This window comes from Dipodomys ordii, unplaced genomic scaffold (assembly GCF_000151885.1).
Source record: "Dipodomys ordii isolate 6190 unplaced genomic scaffold, Dord_2.0 Scaffold98, whole genome shotgun sequence".
Classification (NCBI taxonomy): Eukaryota; Metazoa; Chordata; class Mammalia; order Rodentia; family Heteromyidae; genus Dipodomys; species Dipodomys ordii.
In genome coordinates, this window is record NW_012267314.1 from 8,542,983 (window position 1) to 8,566,715 (window position 23,733).

General features: G+C 39.0%; 1 protein-coding gene across 1 annotated transcript in view; it reads right to left on the reverse strand.

Moving 5' to 3' along the window:
* Utrn (utrophin) overlaps nt 1-23,733 on the reverse strand; it is a 425,608-nt gene that overhangs the window by 229,807 nt on the left and 172,068 nt on the right. Inside the window, exons 34-44 of the mRNA XM_013026944.1 lie at nt 21,899-22,027; nt 21,420-21,590; nt 18,257-18,418; nt 17,616-17,753; nt 15,294-15,485; nt 13,816-13,988; nt 9,924-10,074; nt 8,539-8,714; nt 6,868-7,003; nt 5,363-5,512; nt 1,789-1,864 (exon numbers count right to left, since the gene is read on the reverse strand). Coding sequence (XP_012882398.1) covers nt 1,789-1,864; nt 5,363-5,512; nt 6,868-7,003; nt 8,539-8,714; nt 9,924-10,074; nt 13,816-13,988; nt 15,294-15,485; nt 17,616-17,753; nt 18,257-18,418; nt 21,420-21,590; nt 21,899-22,027 — 1,654 coding nt within the window. The remainder of the gene's footprint in view (nt 1-1,788; nt 1,865-5,362; nt 5,513-6,867; nt 7,004-8,538; nt 8,715-9,923; nt 10,075-13,815; nt 13,989-15,293; nt 15,486-17,615; nt 17,754-18,256; nt 18,419-21,419; nt 21,591-21,898; nt 22,028-23,733) is intronic.

Consider the following 23,733-nt stretch of genomic DNA (forward strand, 5'->3'; position numbering starts at 1 on the left):
TTCTTTATAAATGAATTTGAGCCAGGTACTGATATTAGCCCTAATAGCAACACCAAAAAAACACCTTTACATAAACCTTTTCCATAGTGTTGAAAACTACAGATACATCCAGGTAGGGCATGCTGATTGTTGGGAGAAGAAGCGAAGGAGAGACTGCCTGATGAGTAAGAACAGCCACTTCAGATAACAGAGGTTATTTCTGACCTAGATAGAGTCAGTAGTACTAAATGAGAGAATAATTTAAAGTCGTTAATTTGGTTATTTAATACAGTGTGTGTGTGTGCGCACGCGCGCGTACACGGGTATACATGGCAGTCCTAGGGCTGCCCATGTCTGGGTGCTGTTCATGAGCTTTTGTGCTCAAAGCTAGAGTATTACCACTTGATCCACAGCTCCACTTTTGACTTAACTGGAGGTAAGTTTTATCGACTTTGTTCCCTGGGCTGACTTCAAACTATGATGCTCAGATCTCAGCCTCCTGAGTAGCTAGGATTATGAGTGTTAGCCCTAACACCTGGCCTTAAACCAACTTAAAAGAACATTAAAATATTGTATAGGAAGGGAGAAGATACACTAAGATTGGCATCCAGTCTCAGATCTGTCCCAGAGATGATTACAGTGTGAATAATGAACTACACATGTAATGAAAGGTATAGATTTCTTGCCAACTTTTTATAGTTCTACATAGATTCAAATTTTCTCTGCTCTTTTGCTATCATGATATTATGAAAATAAGAAAACCCGTTGTTGGTTTTATAAAATGCATCCAATCTCTTTTTTGCAGTTAAAATTGGATTTGAGAGCAGCAACTGTCGATAAGTCAAGTGCTTTGAATATGAACAGAAAACCAATCTGGCCTCAGTTCTCTCTTGTGCAAGGTATTGGCAAAGGTAAGTAATACAGAACAGACACTTGGCTCTCAGTAAGCTTGAAATGTCTGAAAAATTTTGAATCTGTCATTTAGCACTTTCTGAACTCCTCAGAGACAGAGGAGGGTTGAAATGAAAAAAGAAAAGGAAGGAAGAGACATAAGGACGAAGCAGCAATGGACGAGGAGACAGCAGGTGGAAAGGAGAAAGTAGGAGAAGAGCCGGGGATGAAGATGGAGGCTTAAGTTTAAGAGGAATCTGCAGCAGTGGCTAGCCCTGGGTTACAGTTAGCTGGGGTTAGCCCATCTACCTGGGGACTCGGCAGAAAGCAAGCACACAGGGACTTAGGGTGCTGGGCCCTTCATTTCATTAGCACAGTAGAGAAGGAGAAAACAGAGATGGTGAAAAAACGGTTTCTTTTTCTCCACAACTAAAGGAACAGTATCTACCAGTGTACGGTTTCCCTAGGAGGCAACCTCTTTCTAAACGTTTGCATCCTGCCTCCAAGAACTTCCAAAGTCTAACCCTTTTATTTTCAGGCATGATGAGCGCCCACCATCAGGCCAAATACCTGTTGACATGGCAGATTATACTGATGACATCGGAGGCTGCACACACAACCATTGGATTCCTTCCAGATTCCCTCCCTTCCTTCAGCAGGACCCGTGGCCTGCTGTCTGGAGCGTCACCCAGGAGAGCAAACACCTTGCCAGTGAAGTCTGGACTATATAAAGATGTTCCTTTCCAATTACTGAAGGACAGTAATAAATCACAATCGCACGCTGCTTTTCAATAATTTCTCTGACTTATATATGAGGCTCATATGATCATTTTTTTCCTATGTCGATAATCTGTGAAGGAATGAATGGTATCTGTGAAGGAATGAATGGTATCTGTGAAGGAATGAATGGCATCTTACCAGCAATCCTTGTCTGAGAGACAGAGCAGGGCTCCGGGAGGGGAGGCTTCCGAAGGCCAGGCACTTCTCTGCACATCTACAGCATCAGAACAGAGGGGGGGGTGGGATGCTCTGTAAACAAACATGATTGCACTTCCTCCCAAAGACAGGTGTTCTCAGTAAGCGTGCTGCCACTTGCTTTCCTTCACCCAACACCTCAGCTTCAATGCGCACCTTCCTTCCCACTGCAGGCTGGCTCCATGGTTCAGCGGCTGAGACACTACTTCACATGCCTGCTCGCCCCCACCCCCCAATGCCATTAATACTCTGCGAACCTGACTTCTCTCCCTATTCCTCTAAATTTCCGTCACTAGCTCCTCTTTCTTTGTTCATCCATCAAATACTAGCGTTCCACAGGATAGCTTTGTTTTCTGACCTTGGAATGTTTCCCCAAGTCCTACTTTCCAATGGTGTCATTTACCTTGGGGTAACTAGAATGTGCCTAGAAATCTACAAGTAAACACACTGAATGACTAAAATAAATAACTAACACTGGGACATGATAAATTATATAGGAACCTACTCATTCACCTACAGAGGCCAAAGAAGGCTCTGCATAGGAGTGGTGGACAAAGGCTCAGTAGCTCTGGACAGATGATCATAGAAAATAATAGTCTGTGAAATGAACACCAAGAAAAGGAAACAAGAGACATTGTTGCTGTTTTAGTTTTCTTTTCCTTTCCTCTCGTTAGTTTGTATTTGGGAGGGGAAGAGAGGTCCCATAAAAGGGAGACCAAGGATGAACAAAGACAACAGCAATACTCACTAGACACTCTGTGGAAAATGAACTGGCTATTTTATGGAAGGGATTGGGAGGGAAAGACTGGGAGAGAAGAATGGGAGACATTATTATACTGATTTGTACCTGATTCACGTAACTATAACCCAACTGCATATCAACTACACAATTAAAAAGAAAAAGAAAAGGACTCCCAATAACATATACTCAGTCACCTTTCTCTGTTGATGGGATGTGTAGAGATGCCAAATCAGAATTCCTTGTCTCTATTTTCCCTGAATTCCCTTTTGTAACTTTTCTCAAGCCTCCAACCCATCTCTCTATAACTACTCTTAGGACTGATCCACACATCTCTGCAGTGTGGCTACAGGGTCTTTCTTCTGCTTCAACCATCAGTAGCTCCCTAGTATCCTCAAAGCTGTAGATTCTTGTCAAAATGAGGCTTCAATTCCAGGAGCTCTAGGCCTGGGAGACTGTGAGGATCTGGACCCTAAAGGTATTGCTCAACTCAACGTATACTGAACTACTTCCAAGAGCCAGATGGACGGTGCGCACTGCTTCCTCTAGACCCTTTCCCACACTGCCTCTTTTCCCTACAATGCTCTTTCCTTCCTTCTTCACCTGACCCATACCTAGGCATCCCTTAAAAATCAGCCTGGAATAAATGAAATACCCAGATTAGTATTTCTCAATGTGTACGTGGAGCACAACAAGCAAACTCAATTCTTCAGTGGGAATGAGATTATAGTCTATGCAACGAAATAGATTAGAAACAGTCTTTAAATGGAAGGTTCGGTGTTATCTAACCCAGTGCCCCCAAACTTGACCACTTCACCATTTTCTGTAAAACAGCCACTGACATCCTTTGTGTTAAATAAATAGGTTAGCTCTGGTAGAACCCAGCCAAACTCAATCTGTGGAGTAACACAGACATATCTGTCTGTAAAGTAGAGAGCAACAGCAGATGAAGTCAGTGGTAACAAGAGGCCAGGCCATGAGGGGGCACATAAATCACAGTAAGGACTTCGGCTTTTCCTCCGAATGAGATGGAAAATCATTAGGGGACTATTCCAAGGAGTTTCCGGAGCTAGATTCTGTTTTCATAAACCTCTTTGGCAGCTCTGTTGAGAACAGAGCAACAAAAGGCAAAGAAGGAAGCAGGGAAGAGCAGGAGGAGGCAGCCGTAGCTATCAAGACAAAAGGTGATGGTAGCCGACACTCCTCAGTGGCTTCAGGGCTACTTAAGATGTAGTCACATTTATAATACATTTCAGACTTAAGAAAAACGGAAGGAATTCTACAGGAAACAATATCAATCATTTCCAAAATTCTGCTCTATTTACTTGACCACATGTAATCATCTAGGCATCCACAAACTAAACCATCCATCAAGTAGATGGGAGAAGACAATGTCTGGGACTTGGAAGCATTGCTGCTGGTTTGGACTGTTTGGGGAAGGGTTTCTTTTTAAGATAATTCATACATAAACCTGAAGATGGACTTCTGACAATAAGCCCCATTCAGAGAGAGAGCTGGATCTAAATATATGTGTGTGTATACAATCACACACACACACCATATATACCACACATATACATATATACTATATATACATATGTATGTATGTGTGTGTGTGTGTGTGTATATATATATATATATATATATATATATATATATATAATAAGAGTCTGGATAACCTCCTTTGATTGTTTGAGAGAAGTTCTCCTATACCACTTAGGCTGGCTCCAAATTCAGATCCTCCTGTCTCAGCCTCCCAAGAGCTGGGGGACAGGCATACTTACACACGTAACATACATCCACATGGATAAGTTGGAAAAAAAAAAGAGAAAACAAATGACATGAGATTCATGCAAATGGAAGCCAAGGGCAGAGCCACAGCTATTCACTGCCCCACAAAGACCTCCAGCTTTGATACAGAACGGACTAGAAGGCTAAATAAAAAATAAACCTGTAACTTCATCTACCTTCTACCATTCAGACTGAAAACAACAACAAAGTAATTGTTTGAAGGAAAGGTTGACATCTTAGTCTAAACTAATGGTGTCATGACATTGCACTGGACCCTATAAGCGTCTCATTAAGTGACAAATGCCAGTGAAAATAAACGTGTGTGAAACATCACATGCAATGCTGGGAAACCATTCTGCGGTGTTTATTTTCAGAATTTAAGTACAGGCATTTTGTTGCCTAATACCAATGTACATTCATCATTTATTTAATGTATTAAATAATATAGAAATCCTTTGTGCTGAAGAATTCTACTGAAACTAAAAAGCATTCTTCAACTTCTCTTTGTCTCTATAAAAGATGAAAAGAAGAACTGTAAACATCATCAATAAGCATTAGCTTAAAAAAAGAAGAAGAATTAAGCCAGACACCAGTGATTCACACCTGTAATCCTAGCTACTCAGGAGGCTGAGATCTGAGGATCACAGTTAATAGCCAACCTGGGCAGAAAAAGTCCTTGAGAATCTTATCTCTAATTAACCACTACAAAAGCTGGAGGCAGAGCTGTGACTTAAGTGTTAGAGCACTACTCATGAGCACTACCCAGGGACAGTACCCAGGCTCTGAGTTCAAGCCCCAAGAATGGCACAAAAATAAACATATAAATGAATAACTTATTAATTAATTAATTAGCAAAAAACAAATGGGCATTAGTAAAGTGGGCCCATCTTTGGATAGACTTAAAGGTAAACAACAGCAAGATCACACTTGTTTGATCATGAAATAACTAAATAAGGGAAATATGGTAGAGGAAGTCTATCTGCTCACCTTGTTCCACGTGGTGTTTATGGTTCTTAGGCTTTCTGAAAGTTTCTCTCTTTCATGTAAACTCAGACTTTGATCTGAGAGCATCTCCAATTCCGCTCTGTTCAGCCACTTGAGCTTTTCTGCTTGTGCTTCCAACTCTTGGGTTAATTCCTTAAAAAGAGGTCAAGAAGACAGGTGTAATTAGATGGCTATTCTCCAGGGGAAAGCTGAAGCAGTAGACCAGGAAACTCTTGGGAAGGAACACCTTGAAATGTGAACCTTTAGCTTCTTAAATGGAAAATAAACTTGCAAGAAGTCTGAATGCATGTTAACAAAGGAAATGACAGGGTCTGAATGCAGTGAATAAAACGTGTTCTCCTATGCAAGAGCTGTCTCTCAAGAAGATATTACTATATATTATAGAATATTTAATACATTAGTGTTCAGTTCTTAACTCCATCTTGCTACCACCATTTAAACCCTCCTCAAATTATTTTTAAAAAAGGAACATCTTTAAAAAGGACACTAGACATTTGTACATTTTGAGAAGAAAACTTAAAGAACGCTTTTCTCATAATATTTTCATCATTACTAGAAGTTCTTTTCCCCAAATAGCTCAAATATAGTCCTTCAGAAACCAAATCTCTTTTCAAAATAAGTATTTTTCTCATGCAAACTTTCATTTTTATTTATTTTATTTCTATTTATTCATTTTGGCCAGGGCTAGGGCTTAAACTCAGGGCCTCTCACTCAGCTTTTTGGCTGGTACTCTACCACTTAAACCACACCTCCATTTCCTGCCTTTTGACTGTTTATTGGAGAGAAAGGTCTAGGGGGGCGGGGGCTGCCTAGGCTGGCTTCAACCCTTGATCCTCAGACCTCAGCCTCTTGAGTAGCTAGGATTATAAGCATGAGCTACAAGTGGCTGACCACAACTTCTTTTTAAAATAAAGATGAAAGGTTATTATTCTCCTTGTTCCACAAACAGTTACTCAATATTACAAAAAAATACAAATACAGATATAAGCTTTCTAAATATTTAGATATAACTACATACATGAATGCATTTTGTAGACTGCATACTTTCCTAGCTATAAGCTATTCTTGGTTGAAAATAAAAAGAAGAAAACCTCATTACTAGAACCACGATTGTAAGCCTATAGGAAACTCTACCACGCTCAGTTCGACTGCAAAACTCAACTTTTATAATTAATAGTTCTCTAAACTTAAATGTAAAAATTATACTTCCCAGCCTTACTATAATCTATAACTGTTAAATTAATTTAACTCAGCTTAAAAATAAAGCTCTGCTCTAATACTGAGACCATCATGACAAGTATTTATTTTTAATGTGAAGAGAACTTTTATCTCTGGAAGACCAAAATGAACTGCTCTTTAAACAAAACAAAAAAAATCTTCTTTCAAGTTTCTTTTCCTTTTCTTCTTCAGTCTTGCAATATTCTATTCTCAAGTGAACTCTTCTTATATCAGAAGGCACTGGAACATGAGATAAATTGGCCACTTACTGCTAATTCTGCCAAGTTTGCTTCTGGCTCAGTGGCTGACTTCTTTTGCATGGTATTGTCAGCCTTGTTTACCCAGCAAATCATCTCGTCCATCTTCATCCTGTATTCCAGCACCTGCTGACTTTCTTTTTTCAGCCTAAAAGAATGGATTGTGGAAAAGCATTAAGAGAAATTATATACTGACGCAGAGCATTACATATTTGTTTGGGAAACCCTAATTAAATAGCCCCCGAATAATATCTTATAATTACAATTAATATTAATAGTAACATAAATATTTTCTTACTAAAGATTTGTAAGTACCATATTCCTAAGTAATTATGAGAATAAGTTAATTTTTTTCTTAAATAAGTTTATCTTCTCATCATCATAAAAGTTATAGAGGAATGTGTCAGGTTCCATTGGCTCACCCCGTAACCCCAGCTACTCTTGAAGCTGAGATCTGAGGATTGCAGTTCAAAGCCAGTCCAGAAAGTCTATGAGACTCTTATCTACAATTAAATACCAAAAAATGCCAGAAGCAGAGCTGTTGCTCAAGTGGTAGAGCACTAGCCTTGAACAGCTAAAGCTGAGAGAGTGGTCAGGCCCTGACTTCAGGCCCCAAAAGCATTGTCATTAATAATAACATATTTTTAATATAGAGAAACAAATTTACTACGATGTAAAACAATAGAACTTATTTTGGGGGGTTTTGTTTGTCTTTAATTTTGCGCTGGTACTGGGACTTGAACTCTCAGGGCCATGGTGCTGTCCTTGAGATTTTGTACTCCAAGACTAGTGTTCTACCATGTGAGCCACAGCTCCACTTCTAGCTTTTTGGTTGTTAATTAGAGTAAGAGGCTCAAGGACTTTCCTGCCCAGGCTAACTTCAAACCACAGTCCACAGATCTCAGCCTCCTGAGTAGCTAGAATTATAGGCATGAGCCACCAACACCTTGCCTGACAAGAAGGTTGTTTGAGATGAAAAAGTGTCCTTATCTAAAATAAGGAAACACATGTAGTTATCTTTGAGTACTGCATGACATAAAAAGGCATCATAGGGCAAATTCCCACATCAAATGGTGAATACTGCTCTACTATAGTTACAAGTCAAAAGTATTAGTGAGGCAAGGCACTAAACTAAAAAAATTACAAGTAGAAAGAACAAGACAAGAAAAAGTGTATAAATTTTATTAGTTCATTAGCATGAGTATTATATTTGAATTAAAGATGACACTAATGATAAAAAGAAATCTAGCCAGGTACTTGTGGCTCATGCTGTAATCCTAGCTAGTCAAGAGACTGAGATCTAAGGATCAACATTCAAAGCCAGCCTGGGCAGACAAGTCCATGAGTATCTAATCTCCAAATAACCAGCAAAAACTTGGAAGTAAAGGTATAGCTCAAGTGGGAGAATGCCAACCTTGAGCAGAAACAAAAACATAAGCAAAAGACATTGAGTTTAAGTACAAGACACTGAGTTTAATCCCAAGTGCAGGCACACAAAAAAAGGAGGAGGAGGAGGAAGAGGAGAAGGAGGAGGAGGAAGAAGAAGAAGAGGAGGAGGAGGAGGAGAAGAAGCAAAGGAGAAGAAAGGAAAGGAAGAGAAGGAGAAGGAGAGGAGGGAGGAGAAAGAAAGTTTCCCAGAAATCTGCTCGTGTCTCTGCCCAAAGAACATGGCTGAAGCATTACCTTGGCTGCCGGCCCTTCACTTCGGCAAGGATGGAGCTCCAGCAGCGGTTCACGGTCGCCACCTTGTCCTGTAGGAAGCTTCCCTTCCCAGGGGAGGATGTCTGCACAAAGCTGTCCCAGATGCGGTTTATGGCTGCCAGGCTGTGCTGGTGGCTGCTGATGCCCTCCTCCAGGTCCTGTTACAGACAGCACACACACCAGGCTTCATTCCCACTACCCAGGTATGGTGTGCTCTCATGATAATCCCACCCAAAATGGAGGTGTTACAGAAACGAATTCCCAGAAGCATCTTTTCATGTCCACAAAACATTTCCAAGAAACCTAATTACATTTCAAGGAACATGGGAAAAGAAGTCTATCTTGAAATGGAACCCACTCTCATGAGTGTCATCAGGCAAAAACTGTGAAATAAGACAGCTTAATAACATAAAACAAATATCAGCTGTTCATAGCCAAGTAGGAGCATCAATCACATTTGATTAAAGGGAACTGCTCATCCTCTTCCAAACAAATGCTTAAAATAAGCACAACAACAACAAAACACAAAAGCTAACAAAATCATTTACTACCCTATACTTTTATGACCTGCCATATCTAAATACACCTCCCTGTGTATCTTCTGACATTGCTACACTGTACTGCCAATTTCTAATCTAACAGCTTACAGGGGTATTTTAAAAGTCAAATTTAAACATTTATTGGTAACTGCCAAAATGTAACTTTTTTTAAAAACCTCAACATGTTGATGAGAAAAAAAGGATTCTTTTTAAAGCTCATGAATCTTCTAGAGAAAACAGACTGTATAGCTTAGTAAAAGGAAATATTTTAACAATGGAAAAATTGAAATTTTGTTTGATATCTACCATTATTCCTAAAGACCCACTATTTTGAGAACTGATTTTGCTATTATATTACAGTTTCTCAAGATGGAGGAAGAATCACAGAAGCAGCTGCCCTTCTGTAATTCCAGAATAATTTATACGAACGATAACTATCAAGCATGCAAAGGAAAATGAGATGCCTGTCTATTTAAGGACAGAAAACAAGGTAAGGTATGCATGGATTTTCCTATTTTCAAGTACAGAATTTTGCTAATGTCATTCTAAAAATAATTTTTTCCAAAAAGAATATTGTTTTCTCAGCAAATTTTATCTCAAATTCTCATTAAAAGGGGGACAGGAAGAGAGAGAGAGAGAATTTAAAATGTTGATTATAAATAGTACATGAGAGGGGTTTTTTTTTTCCTTTAAATTTTGACACTGGAAACTAGAACGGGGGCACAAAGTCAAAATCATTCATGAGCAAACGAATGAATTTGGTTCCTCCTGAAGTCTGCCTCTCCAGCCCAAGCTGGCACCAGGAAGCCATGGCAGCCATCTCTTCACCTGCTGATGCACCCGGGCTTTCTCCAGGTCCAGGCTGCCATCCGGAGCGTAAGTCTCAGCCAGTAACTCCTCAGCCTCCCGTATCCAGACCGTGAGGTCAGAGATGTGGCAATGGAACCGTTTCCAGTCGTCTATGGCCCTGTCAAAATAGCTAGAGGACAAGAAACAAGATCAAATAGGTTTGTCGACGTTGTAGAACTGACTAGGAATATATTTTTTCTTTAAAAACAGTTCAAGTCTTATTAACACCCAAGGTCCCGAGATGAGCAAATTCAGAACTCACTGCTCTACAAGACTAATTTTCACAGTGGATTCCAGACAAGTATTCCTCTTTGGGAAACACACATCATGCATCATGCCAAGAGAGAAAAGTACTCTGCACAATCCCAGACTTCATATGTATACCACACACACACACACAGCCTAAATGCTATGTAATACAAAATATGATCAATTAGTCCATTCCCTTACATTACTACAATGCTAAGAAACTTGGTTTTACGGTAACAAAGCCCAAAGGCTGAAAGACTTCAAAAACATTTTTATATACCATTCCCTCTCCGTAATGAACTGAATCCCTTCCCACAAAAATTCATCTGTGAAAGGCCAAACCCCCTGGGTGGTTGGGTGATATTTCCACAGATGACTTTTAAAAAGGTAATTAGGCAGGGTGCCAGTGGCTCACACCTGTAAGCTTAGCTACTCAGGAGGCTGAGATCTGAGGATCACGGTTCAAAGCAGAGCAGGGTAGGAAAAATCCGTGAGACTCTTATCTCCAATTAACCGGAAGTGGTGCTGTAACTCAAGTTGTAGAGCACTTGCCTTGAACTGAAGAGCACAGCGACAGCACCCAGGCCCAGAGTTCAAGCCCCACGACCAACAACAACAAAAAAAGGTAATTAAAATCCAATGAAGTCATGAGGATGAGTTCCAAACCAGAAAGATGAGGGAACCTTTTAGGCAAAAGGAGGGAGAGAGATCAGAGATACTGTTTTCCTGGAAAGATAGAGAAACACAGGCACCATCTAATTAACAGTAAGAAAGGCCTCTACCCCTGCTTCGTTTCCAGCATTCAGAAGTATGAGAAAATGAAGGCCAGGCTGGAAGTCCATGCGCCTTTGTATGGTAAGCAAAGCAAATGAACACAATTTAGGTCATGACTGATCTCCAGTGTTCTGAGTGCAGCAAGGATAGAAGAGGAGAGAAGTATATGCAAAGCACAAAAAGAGAAATAGGACAAAGAGTGACTGAGATTTCAAAGAAGAGATAAAACTCTAGTGATTGTCACACTTAGAATACCTAAAGTAACTTAAAAAGAAAAGTCTTGCTGGATTAGGACTCTTAAGAAATGTCCTCCTATTTTGTTGTTGCTGTTGTTGTTTTTGTTGTTGTTGTTTAGGGTGATAAGAGTTAGGAGAGAATTAAAAGAGATCTCTGAAATTTGAACACCATTAATAAAATTCATGAAATTAAATTTTCTATATGTCAAGAACATCCTTGCCAAAATTAAAGTGTACATAAAAAGCTATGAACACATATGCAGTAGAGAAAGTCTGAAATAGTTATTATTCTTAATGAAAAAGGTTTTGCAAACATAAGTAGTAATACTGTGATTTTTAAAATGTGAAAATCTGTCAGGCACTGGTGGTTCCCACCTATAATTCTCTCTACTCAGGAGGCTAAGATTTGAGATCCCAGTTCAAAGCCAGCCCAAGCAAAAAAGTCCATGAGACTCGTATCTCCAATTAAAAACACCAAAAAGCCCAAAGTGGAGCTGTGGCCCAAGTGATAGAATGATAGAGCTTGAGCAACAAAAGGTTAGAAACCACATCCAGACCCTGAGTTCAAGAGCCAGGAGTGGCACACAAAAGAACTACCAAACTGCAGCAAATAAAGAATTCGAAGTATTCAGTCTCACTGATTAATTTTTTTAAAAAAAGCAAAATAAAACAGATGCAGGCTGGGTGCAGAGGCTCACACCTGAAATCCTAGCTATTTGGAAGACAGATCCAAAGAATCATAGTTCAAGGCCACCCTGGAGCAAAAAGCTCAACCAAATCCATCTCAGCGATGCCATGTGCCTGTGATCCCAGCTGTGTGGAAAGCTGTAGATAAGAGGACAGTCACCTGAGGCCAAACATGGGCATGATACCAGAGCCTACCTGAAAAATAACTCAAGCAAAAAAGGCCTGCGAGTGAAATTCAAAATACAAAGCACCTATCTAGCCAAGTTAAAGGCTCTGAGTTCAAACCCTAGTACTTCAGAGAAAGGGAGAGAGGAAGGAGGAAGGAGAGGGGGAAGAGAAGGGGAGGGGGAAGAGCGGAGATATAATTTATCACTATAAAAGTAACTCAGGTCTAAAAGCATATTAATCCTTTCAATGACAGAGTTCAAAATGACCACTTTCAAATACTACTGGAAAGAGTTCAGAAGCAATTTCATGATGCAATCTGCAGCCTTAAAATATTATATGTTTTTTAAGAAAATTATCTTCATCCCCAATAACCAAGTCTAACAGGACAGAAGCATGGATCAATTAGTCTCTAAAGGGACAAAGAAATTCCTAAAACCTACCCAAAGAATTAAAGGCTAGCTCTTGAAATGATTGGACAGTACTGTGAAATATAGAGCCTGTTTCTGGTTTTTTTTTTTTTTGGGGGGGGGACCGGTCATGGGGCCTGAACTCTGGCCTGGGTGCTGTCCCTCAGCTCTTCAGCTCAAGGCTAGCGCTCTACCACTTGAGCCACAGTGCCACTTCCGGCTTTTTTCTTTTTGCTTATGTGGTGCTGAGGAATTGAACCCAGGGCCTCAGGCATGCAAGGCAAGCACTCTACCACTGAGCCACCTTCCCAGCCCCCCCTGTTTCTGTTTTTAAATAATATGATGACTAATTTTTCTACCTATGAAGTTTTCCAAAGTATGGATCTAGGTTAAATCTCCTCTTACACAGTGTTTTTTATTAGGTTATTTCATATCTTATTTCTACCACATTCACAGCTCCTGGCAAAAATCTTAACCAGTTTTTCATTCCGCCCATTCCACAGTTCAAATTCTGATCAGAAGGCTCAAACATAGTCTATTAACTAGAAAGTTATTAATAAGGATCTGCTTATAAATGGATTCCAATTACATGTAGTTAACCCTATTCTTCATCCACATAAATCAAGTATGGGGAAAATGATCATTAATGAAAATCTTGTTTAAATTTTTAAGAAACAGACACAAGTGAGGTCCTAAAACTTAGGGTACTCCCACATTATTAAGATATTATGTCGTAGGCCAGGAACCAATGACTCACATCTGTAATCCTAACAACTCAAGAAGCTGAGATTTGAGGCTCACCATTCAAAGCCAGTATGGGGAGAAATATCCATAAGTTACTTATCTCTAGCTAACCAGCAAAAAGCCAGAAATGGAATTGTGGGTGGAGTAGTAGAGCACCAGCCTTGAGCAAAAAAGCTAAGAGAGCTGGGTGCTGGTGGCTCACGCCTGTAATCCTAGCTTACTCAGCAGGCTAAAGTCTGAGGATCACAGTTCAAAGCCAGCCTGAGCAGGAAAGTCCACGAGACTCTTATCTCCAGCAAACCACCAGAAAACCAGAAGTGGCACAATGACTCAAGTGGTAGAGCACTTGCCTTGAGCTGAAGAGCGCAGGGGCAATGCCTAGGCCCAGTTCAAGCCCCACAACCCACCAAAAAAAACAAAAAAACAAAAAAAACTAAGAGAGAGAACATCAGTACTGACACTATATATTCTCCTTCTTAACCAAGGAGAGAACAAAGATATGAACTAGATTTTTCAGCTATCTTAATGCACACATGTACTTGTCCATGGCCCCTAGACTTGTTGGCATAGCTTTGAAAATAAACTATGACTTGGATTCACACATACCTTCTACGATCATTGTACATTCTATTGACTTTGTCCCACTTTGCATTCAGCTGTGAGAGCAAATCCCTGATCTGGATGGCTTCGGGTCCAGAAGCTTCTAGAATCACATCAGGCTGCTTTTCATGAATGACTGCAATCTGCTCTCCAAGTTTGTCCAACCGATCTTTGATATTCTAAGAACACATTGTTACACATTAACAAAATCCAGCAAAGTGAAAAGAATAGAATCACAGAGAGCCAACAATTGCTATTGTTTTAAATCCACTTAAAATAACAATGGAAAACAATTACAATTACTCAAGAAAACTGCAAATGTTTCTGTATAAGTATCCTATCTTGACCAAACTGTGAGAGTTCTGTAATACTACTACTTTCAGAGGAAGAAAAATCCTCACTGATGTTCCAAGTGGCTTTTAGACAAGATATATGAAAAGCTTTAATAACAACTGGGAAAGAGAGAGAGGAAAGGGGTGACACTGTCTAAAAAGAAATGTATTCTTTACCTGACTTATGTAACTGTAACCCCTTTGTACATCATCTTTATAATAACAATTTAAAAAATCAAATTAAAAATAAAAAAAGCTCCAGGGGCTGGGAAGGTGGCTCAGTGGTAGAGTGCTTGCCTTGCATGCATGAGGCCCTGGGTTCAATTCCTCAGTACCACATAAGCAGAAAAAGCCGGAAGTGGCGCTGTGGCTCAAGTGGTAGAGCACTAGCTTGAGCTGAAGAACTGAGGAACAGCACCCAGGCCCAGAGTTCAGGCCCCACGACTAACCAAAAAAAAAAAAAAGAAAAGAAAAAAAAAGAAAAGGAAAAAAAAAAAAAAAAGCTCCAATAACAATCGGTGAAGGTAGTTGGGTATCACAACATACATGTGAAATCCAGCAACTTGGGAGGCTAAGACAGAAGGATCAGGAATTCAAAGGCAGCCTAAGCAACACAGTGAGATTGTATCTTAAAACAAATGAATAAATAGTCTCTATTGTTTCAAATAATTAATAACTTTGCACACATAAAGTCCTACACTCATTTTTTGTTTTGTTGTGTTTTCTAATCCTGGGGTTTGAACTCAATGCCTAGACATTGTCCCTGAGTTTCTTCTGCTCAAGGACAGCACTCTACCACTTGAGACACAGTGCCACTTCTAGCTTTTTCTGAGTAGTTTATTGGAGATAAGAGTCTCACAGACTTTTTCTGCCCAGGCTGGCTCTGAACTGTGATCTTCAGTTCTCAGCCTCCTGAGTAACTAGGATTACAGGCGTGAGCCACCAGAACCTGGCCTATACCCACTTTTTTTTAATTAAGAAAAATTGTTATATTTCATTGATGAATATAGGAAAGTTGTACTACTCAAATATACAAATGGTGACTTGAACGTTCAATGATATAGATATAAGAAAGTAAACAGAGTAACACACTCCTCACTTTGCTTCTCTATTGAAACTATGGCTATTTCAATGCAGTTGCTAGAGATTTACCTTCAGACAGTCTTCCTGAAGAGAGTAGTCCTCACACACAGACATGTTCAGCTCCGGAACTCTCAGCAGCAATTCAACATCGTCAACTGTATGCAAGACTTTGTTAACTTCAGCCAGATAATCAGTAGGAAGAGATGATGATCTAATTCCAGAAGCAGGTTGACTTGTTTTCCTCTGTTGAGCATGAGTTGCCTATAAAAGAAATTTTTATTCAAACTAATTCACCTCTGTGTGTGTTTGTGTGTGTTCATATGCATGCACATATACACTGGTTCTAAGGCTTGAACTCAAGGCCTGAACACTATCCCTGAGCTTTTTTGCTCAAGACTAGCATTCTACCACTGGAGCCATAGTTCCACTTTTGGCTTTTTGCTGGCTTATTGGAGATAAGAGTCTCACAGGCTTTACTGCCTGGACTTCAAAATGCTTCAAATTGGCTTCAAACTACAATCCTCAGATCTGTTTCCTCAGTAGCTAGGATTACAGGCATGAGCCACCAGTGCCTAGCTAATGTACCTACTTTTAAAGAAAGATCACTACAATTAATTATAGCAAATAAAGAACAAAATGATTTTGTAAAGGCATTCAGGACCATGGACCCAAAGTTTTTTAATCTTAATTTTGCTTTTCTTTTCATTTTAATCTGTATTTCTACAGAAATTCGTAACACTCTCTAAGTTTCATCTGCACGCTGGGGTTAGCCATTTAATATTCAAAAGGTTTCCCTTAAGAATTTTGTCATTTAAAGTCATTTAGCAAGCCAGAAATAATCACCCTTTCCAAGAATTGTTGAAGAAATGAGAACAGGCTAAAAATGGTGAAGTTCTGCCATTTTAGGATCATCATTACTTCACTGTTTTTAAAATAGCCAATTAGATCAAATAGTTGTGGGCTTCACCGCTGAAAACCTAAGTTAAATGCGTTATTGAAATGTAACAAGCTGCAGGGGGATCCACGGTACGATGGAAGCTGAAGCAAAGGCTCACTAGAACTTACAGTTTTAGATCAGTCTGGTCAACCTAGAGCAACCCCCCCATCTCCAAAACTAAAATCAAGGAAAAATTAAAATGACATCCGAAATGCAATGGCGATTTTGGTTCAAATAGTAATTGTAACTTTTAAGACCAATTTTCAGAGCATGAATATCTCATGTACAACAATGGATCTTAAAATACTGAATTCAGAGAGCTGATACCTCAGAACTACTTGACTGCCGTGACAGAGACACTCTGACCTTTCTAGGCAAGGTCAGGTGGTAGAGCCCCTGCCTTGAGCCAAAACACCAAGCGAGAGCACAAGACTATATCTAAATATTCAAATACAATAGTGCACTTGACCCCAATTACATGGTCATTTAGTTAGTGATCTGGAAAATGGTTAAATTCCTAAATAAAACAAAAACTCAAGAATAACAGTGTTGAATTGTAAGGCCTGTTGAACTGAATGGTCCATGTTTACTGACTCCTAGAACTTGATAAGCTGATATGTTGAACAATTGATGTGCATTTCTAGGTAAAACAGGCTTGAAACAAGCCTATGATTTTTTTACTTTATCAATAGTATTGACTGTGTTTACCCAGAATATTCATTTTAATCTCCAAATGCCCCAAGTTCTAGCTAATACTCCAAGTCTAGCTACGTAGTCATCATATATGTAAAGAAAACACTAGATATGGGCTGGGGTGCGGAGGGGAGAGGCTGGTACTTCAATGTTCTACCTTGAGTCACCCTTCAGTCCAAAATCTGATTTTTTAGCAAATATAAAAGAATGACAAAATAACTTATTCATCAAGGAACCAATTTCATTTTTTTTTAAAAGCTAAATTTATTAAAGAAAAACTTAAAAACACTTATTCTAAACTTTCATTTCAAATAGGCCAGTTTATTTTTAGGTTCACAGAGGGAAGCTGAATGGTTTTCTCAACTTTTAGGACAAAGATAATAGTGCTCAATGAAAGCAGTAGGAGTAGTAGGATTATGCCACCAGAGCCCAGCAAAACAATAATCGTAGTAATAATCATAAAGTAAATAAAAGAATTAAAGAAGAAAGGCTCTTCTAAAAGGTATAGATTTTTTTAAGGTTTCTTACGTGATCCCAAAACTCCAAAACAGATGACCAGTAATAAGTCTTTACATTTCAATTTCTTTGTAATCTGCCAAATCCAAATATATTGATGTATCTAATAAAACATATTAGAAAGGAGGAGATAACATCTCACTAGTTGGATTACTTAAAGCATCCATAGATGTGAGATCCAACATCTGTCTGGCAAGAGCTGCATGGGTTATTTAAATGCCACAGAGATTCTCCAATCAGCCTACCTTAATTTTGTTGTATCTTGTATGCAAAAGTAGCAACTGCAAACGAATCTTTTCTTTCTCATTATCCTCCATGGGCTGATGTAATATGTGTTCGCCCCTCTGTAGAACTTCCTCAATCTGGGCTCCCTCCTCCTCCACCTGAATGTTTAAAGAAAACATTGGTACTCGAAAGGAATGGTGAGCATAATGCACAGGGTAACACTGATCAAGATGCACTGTACCCATACACTGATGGATGTGTTGACTTGAAACCCCTTTCTATAGTTAAAGACCATCTGAGAAAAACAGAAGAAGAAAAAAAAACATAGCACAATGAAACCTAGTTATCAGTTACCAGGTGGGAGAATTAATCTGTGAAATACAGTGCAATGAACCTGAGATATCAAATGTTGTGTGGATTTTCTTAAAATATTTTATATTTTAAGGACAATGTCCCACAGCTAGTTTCATATAAATTAGATTAAGAATCACCTTATGCCAGAAAGCATGCTGTGTGTGTGCACGCATGTGCAACTGTTAAGCATTACTTAACACTCAGAAAATCACATGTGTATTTTTTCAGTTACATAAGGCAGATTGTATCAGTAAACACTAGCATCATAAAGAAGAAAAGTAAGAACAGGGCTTGGAAAAGAGCCAACCTTTTCATTGTCATCTCTGGATTCCAACTGTTTTTCCACAACTTTCAACATATTGTCAATGTCATTTTCTAATTTTTCCATGTCTGAGACAGATACACCTGCATCCAATGTTTCTGTAGTGACCAGACCTTGGTATGATACTGGCTCCTGACCAATTAGCAACTGTGGAAGGAAAAGATACCTCTGAAGATGTATGTTACTTTGATTTTTCATAATTGATCAGAGAAATGAGGTGGCCAGAAAGGAATTAGCATGTACTTGAATTGACTTTAATTTTCATTCAATCTTATAGCAAAGATTTTACTAATCTGAGTTTCTCTGAATAGCCCATTTTCCAAATGCTAATCTGAAAATGAGGCAAGGTGATATGCAATGGCGGGGGGCTGTATGGAGCACGTTGTGTGGGCCAGGATTGCATGTAAGCAGAGCTGTGACCCAAACACCAGCCTGTTGTGGCCACAGAAAAGAAGAAAGGCTGCAATTATGGTCACTCCTGTTCAACGTTCCCTGACAATTCTCCTTGGGTTTTGATATTCAACTTTGAAAGAATACATTTTCTAAATGGTGTATTTTCAGATGCCTATAAAGGAAACCATAATATATATGTAAAAAATAGCATGGCGTGGCCAGGCACTGGTGGCTCACGCCTTGTATTCTCGCAACTCAGGAAGCTGAGATCTGAGGATCAAGTTTGCAAACCAGCCCTGGCAGGAAATTCCATCAGACTCTTATCTCCATTGAACTACTCAAAAAAAAGCTGAAAGTGGAACTGTGGCTTAAACAGTAGAGCATTAGCCTTGAGCACAAAGAGACTCAAGAACAGCACCCAGGTCCTGAGTTCAAGCCCCAGAACCAGCAAAAAATTAAAATAAAATAGCATGGTGGGCGACAAATAGCCCTGTCCCATCCTAATTGAAGTACCAGTTAGTACCTGCTTCCTATGGGACTACTTGGGAAATCTATCCACAGCCTCGCTATATACAGCTCCGCAACAATTTCAAGGAATCTTGAGAGTTACCAACATGTTAAAATCGATATACAAGATGATTTTAACAAATACAAAATCTATAAAAGCCCAATAAAAGGAGAAAATTCGCTGAGCAAATTATAACAAATCATATAACAGAATACTCTACAACTATTGAAAACTAGTTCAAAGGAGCACATACAAAACTCTACTGAACAATGACATTTTTATATGGGGGGGGACATGGATGAGGAAAATGTTTGCAAAGATTATTTATGGGGATGCTGGCAATTTCGTTTCTTTACACTTTCTATCATCCTATCCCTATGTACATTATGTTTTATTTTATACCAAGAAAAATCTTCAGTAGACCCACTGAAAACAGTAATACCAAACATTAAGGAGATGAGCTCAACATCAAGGAGGACAAAAAACAAAGCAAGTTTTTCACTTTCTTAAGTTTTGAATAATGTAAGTATGTTCCTAAACTATAAAAGAAAACTTGGTCTATGATATCAGATATTCTAAATAAAAGCTAAGTTAGATAAAAATCTGTTTTCTATGATAAATATTGATCCTTTCTCTTCGACTTCAATATGCAATGTGCTAGAGGTTAAATTAACTATGCAGTCCAAATATGCCATCCTATGGGTACAACTGAGCTTCTCAAAAATTCAAGATTTCTTTGAATGATCCCCTGAGGAGAGTAGGTATTTGTTTCTTCTCATTTTTCTGTGCCAGTACTGAGGCTTGAAAGCATGTCTTCAAGCTCTTATTTATCTTTTTGCTGATTATTTGGAGATCAGAGTCTCACTGATTTGTCCACATGGACTAACTTCTAAGGACAGTCCTCAGATGTCAGCCTCCTGAATAGATAGGATTACAGGCATGAGCAATCTGTGCCTGGCTGAACATCTAGCTTGAATAGCATCAACTCCAACTATGGTTTTCTTCCACCAAATCATCAAAATATTTTCATCTTTTCAATTAAGCATTTACTAGTGCTTGTCCTTGAAGCCAGGTCTTGGGAACACTAGTTAAATGTTTCCTTTGCTCCTCTTATAAAGTAAGGATGTAGAGACAGAAAGGGAAAGATAAGATGGGGAGGAGAAAAAGAGGGAGGGGACATAGGGAGGGAGAAAAGGGGAGTGGGAACGAGGGGGAACAAGAGGGAAAGAGAAATCAATCAAAACTAGGTAGGATAAACACCTTTCTGTAAAGAAAAGCTCTATTTATTATCCCCTTACATGAATTAATGAAGTTATTTTTTAAATATATAAAGTGAGGAAGTATATTTGTCCATAAAGTCTAAACTGTGAAGTTACTTAAGCTATCAAATTTATCAACCTGGGCTGGGAAGGTAGCTCAGTGGTAGAGTGCCTGCCTTGCATGCATGAGGCCCTGGGTTCAATTCTTCAGCACCACATAAGCAGAAAAAAAAAAAAAAAAAAGCCAGAAGTGGTGCTGTGGCTCTAATGGTAGAGCAATAGCCTTGAGCTGAAGAGATGAGGGACAGCACCCAGGCCCAGAGTTCAGGCCCCATGACCGGACCCCAAAAAAAAAAAAAGCTACAAATTTATCAACCTATGAAGCACAAAAAAATGCATGTTTAATATAAAAACCGATATTAAAGTGTGACTTATAAAATCAAGCATTTACGATTCATGTCCCTTTGGGGAATTAGTCTCATTATTTTTCAGCCAATTCTAATCTTCAGAAGGGTCTTTCCTCAAATGGGTTGTTTTTTCAACAGTAATTTCTTATCTTCTCTATATATATGCACAATCACAGGTAAGAGCCAACAATCCTTCAGTTAAAAAAAAGTGATTAAAATCTTTTTAATCAAAAAAATTCGGGAGGGAGAGAGAGGTTAAGGGAAAGTAAAGAAGAAAAATGGAGAGAAAAGGGGCGGGTAAGTATAGTGGTTACGTCAATGTACCTATGTTAAAATAGAACCAGGTAACTAACAAGGGAATGGGTGGCGTTGGGACAGATGGGGGATAGCGGAAGGAATGATACTGATCAAGATGAACTTATAAACTGACTTGCTAAACTAAAATCCCTTTGTACAACTACTTAAAGGTAATTTTAAAAATCAACAGTACACAAAAAGCCAACTCTTACGTATATAGTCTATTATTTTTCATCTAAGCCACATAACCAGGGGAAATGGTTTTTCTATAAAAATGTACTCACTCTCGCACTTCGGATGTGTTGAGACACCTTTTCAAAGTTTCTGTTCAGCTCAGCTAACTTTGGTTCCACCAGCTCTCTGCCAGCACTCCCCCGCGCGCTCATCAGAGCCATAGCCTGGTCACGAACGTTTCCTACCTGGAGGCTGGCATCATCCAGCTCAGAAATTAAACGCTAATTGTGGGAGGAAACAAAAGTGAATATGTGAAATTATCCCCACATGACAATAAAATCTAACCCAGGTGACAAGCTGACTCAGAGTTAAGGGGAGTTTTGGAAATAAGTGTAGTTGCTAGCAAAAGGCTCCTGCATGATCATTGCAGCAAGAGATGTTCAAACAAACTTCAGTGCAGAGCTCAGTTTTTCCTGCCAAAATAGATGCACAGGACAAGAATGTGTGCACAAGGACCCCAGAGCATCCACAAGTGAAGAGACTACAGCAAAATAGTCCATGTCCCAACTGTGATATTGAAGTCTGTTACCTTCACGATTTCTTCCCGTTTACTGGCTGGCTTTTTTTCAATCTCATCCAGCAGAGCTTCGGCTTGATAAAGCCAGGTACTTATGTGAGCAACATTCCCATCGAACACTTCCAGCTGGCGCTGGTGATTCTACAAAGGAATTAAGAAGACGCTGACACAATCATAGGAAAGATTTCAAGACCACATGGATGCTGTGTTTAAAGTGAGTTTCCACCTTCCTGCACAGCTCTTCTTCAGTCAATAGATCTCAGCCTGATCAATAGATCTCAGTCAATACATCTTAGCCTCGATGGCTAAAGCTCTGTTTCAAGGGATTTGATTTAGACCTGCACACAAGAGGAAGCTTAAAACAGAAGAGAAGATGAAGCTTCTTTTCCAATTTTATCTCTTCATCTCTTGTCCTGCCCACATACATTTGAGCTTATGTCATTAGTCACCCTTATTAATTGTGACTCTGGAAGGCATCTATAGAAATTGTAAGGTCTGAGTAACATTCTGCCCACTCAACAGCCCAGGGATGCTTCCCCTTGTTTCTTCTGCGCCACTAGTGCTTCCTGGCATAGGACATAAGTATGACTTCAGGAGAGAAAGCACCTCAAACAGGAACAAAGATTAAAACTAGTTAAGACAAAAAGTTACACCTCAGCCGGGCCCTGATGGCTCAAACCTGTCATCAGGAGACGAAAATCAGAGGATCGAGGTCAAAGCCAGCCTGGGCAGGAAAGTCCATGAGACTCTTGTCTCCAATTAACCACCAAAACAGCCAAAAGTTGAGCTTTGGCTCAAGTTGTAGAGCACTAGCCTTGAGCAAAACAGCTAAGGGACAATGCCCACGTCCTGAGTTCAAACCCAGGACCAACACAAAAAAAGAAAAAGTCAGACCTTGATCAAAAGGAGGATTATGATAAAATTGACAATGTCCCAGCACTGTGTCTCATGGGATAAAGGAAAGTATTTAAAGAGCTCAGAATTAAAGGAAATCAGTTATTACTATATAGTGGGAGTGATTAAAAAAAGAAGATTTCACCTAAGAAAAGATGTTAAGAAACATTTATATGTTTTAAAAAATTAAGATTTTATTGATTATAAATATATTGCACAGCTATTTATTAAAAGACTATATATAGAAAGCAATTATGTATGTACTATATGTAAGTTTATTTATTGAAATTTATGTGCTTTCTAAATTAAATATATTGAAATACCAAATTTTGTATGGAAATTGGTAAGTATTAAAATTATATGATTCAACATGTTTTATATACTACATATTAAAGCATACTAAATATTAAATTTTATGTATATGGGAAGTGAAGCTTACTGATATTACTAACATAATGAAGATACTAGCTTGTGAACTGGAAGATAAAGTCTGCAACCGGTCAGGAGTGTGTCAATGGCCTCTCCTACCCCACATATCTTAACTGACTTGAACAAATGCTTAAACACAGAGTAACATTTTTTATGTCTCTAGGGAGAGTTGTATAAAAGTCTGATACATTCTGATATGTCAGAACCAAAGAATAATTTGTAAATGATAAATCTATTCTGTGAGGAAGGGTAAAGGGGCTATACTCATTATCAGAAGGGGCCCAGAATAAGATTATGAAAATTATTGGTCAATTTCCAAGAAATAATTAGTAGTACAATGGTATTATACAGATTAATATACTGCCAGGCACTGGTGGCTCACACCTGTAATCCTAGCTACTAAGGAGGCTGCTATCTGAGGATCACGGTACAAAGCCAGCCCAGGCAGGAAAGTCCATGAGACTCTTATCTCCAATAAACCACCAGAAAACCAGAAGTGGCGCTATGGCTCAAGTGGTAGAGTG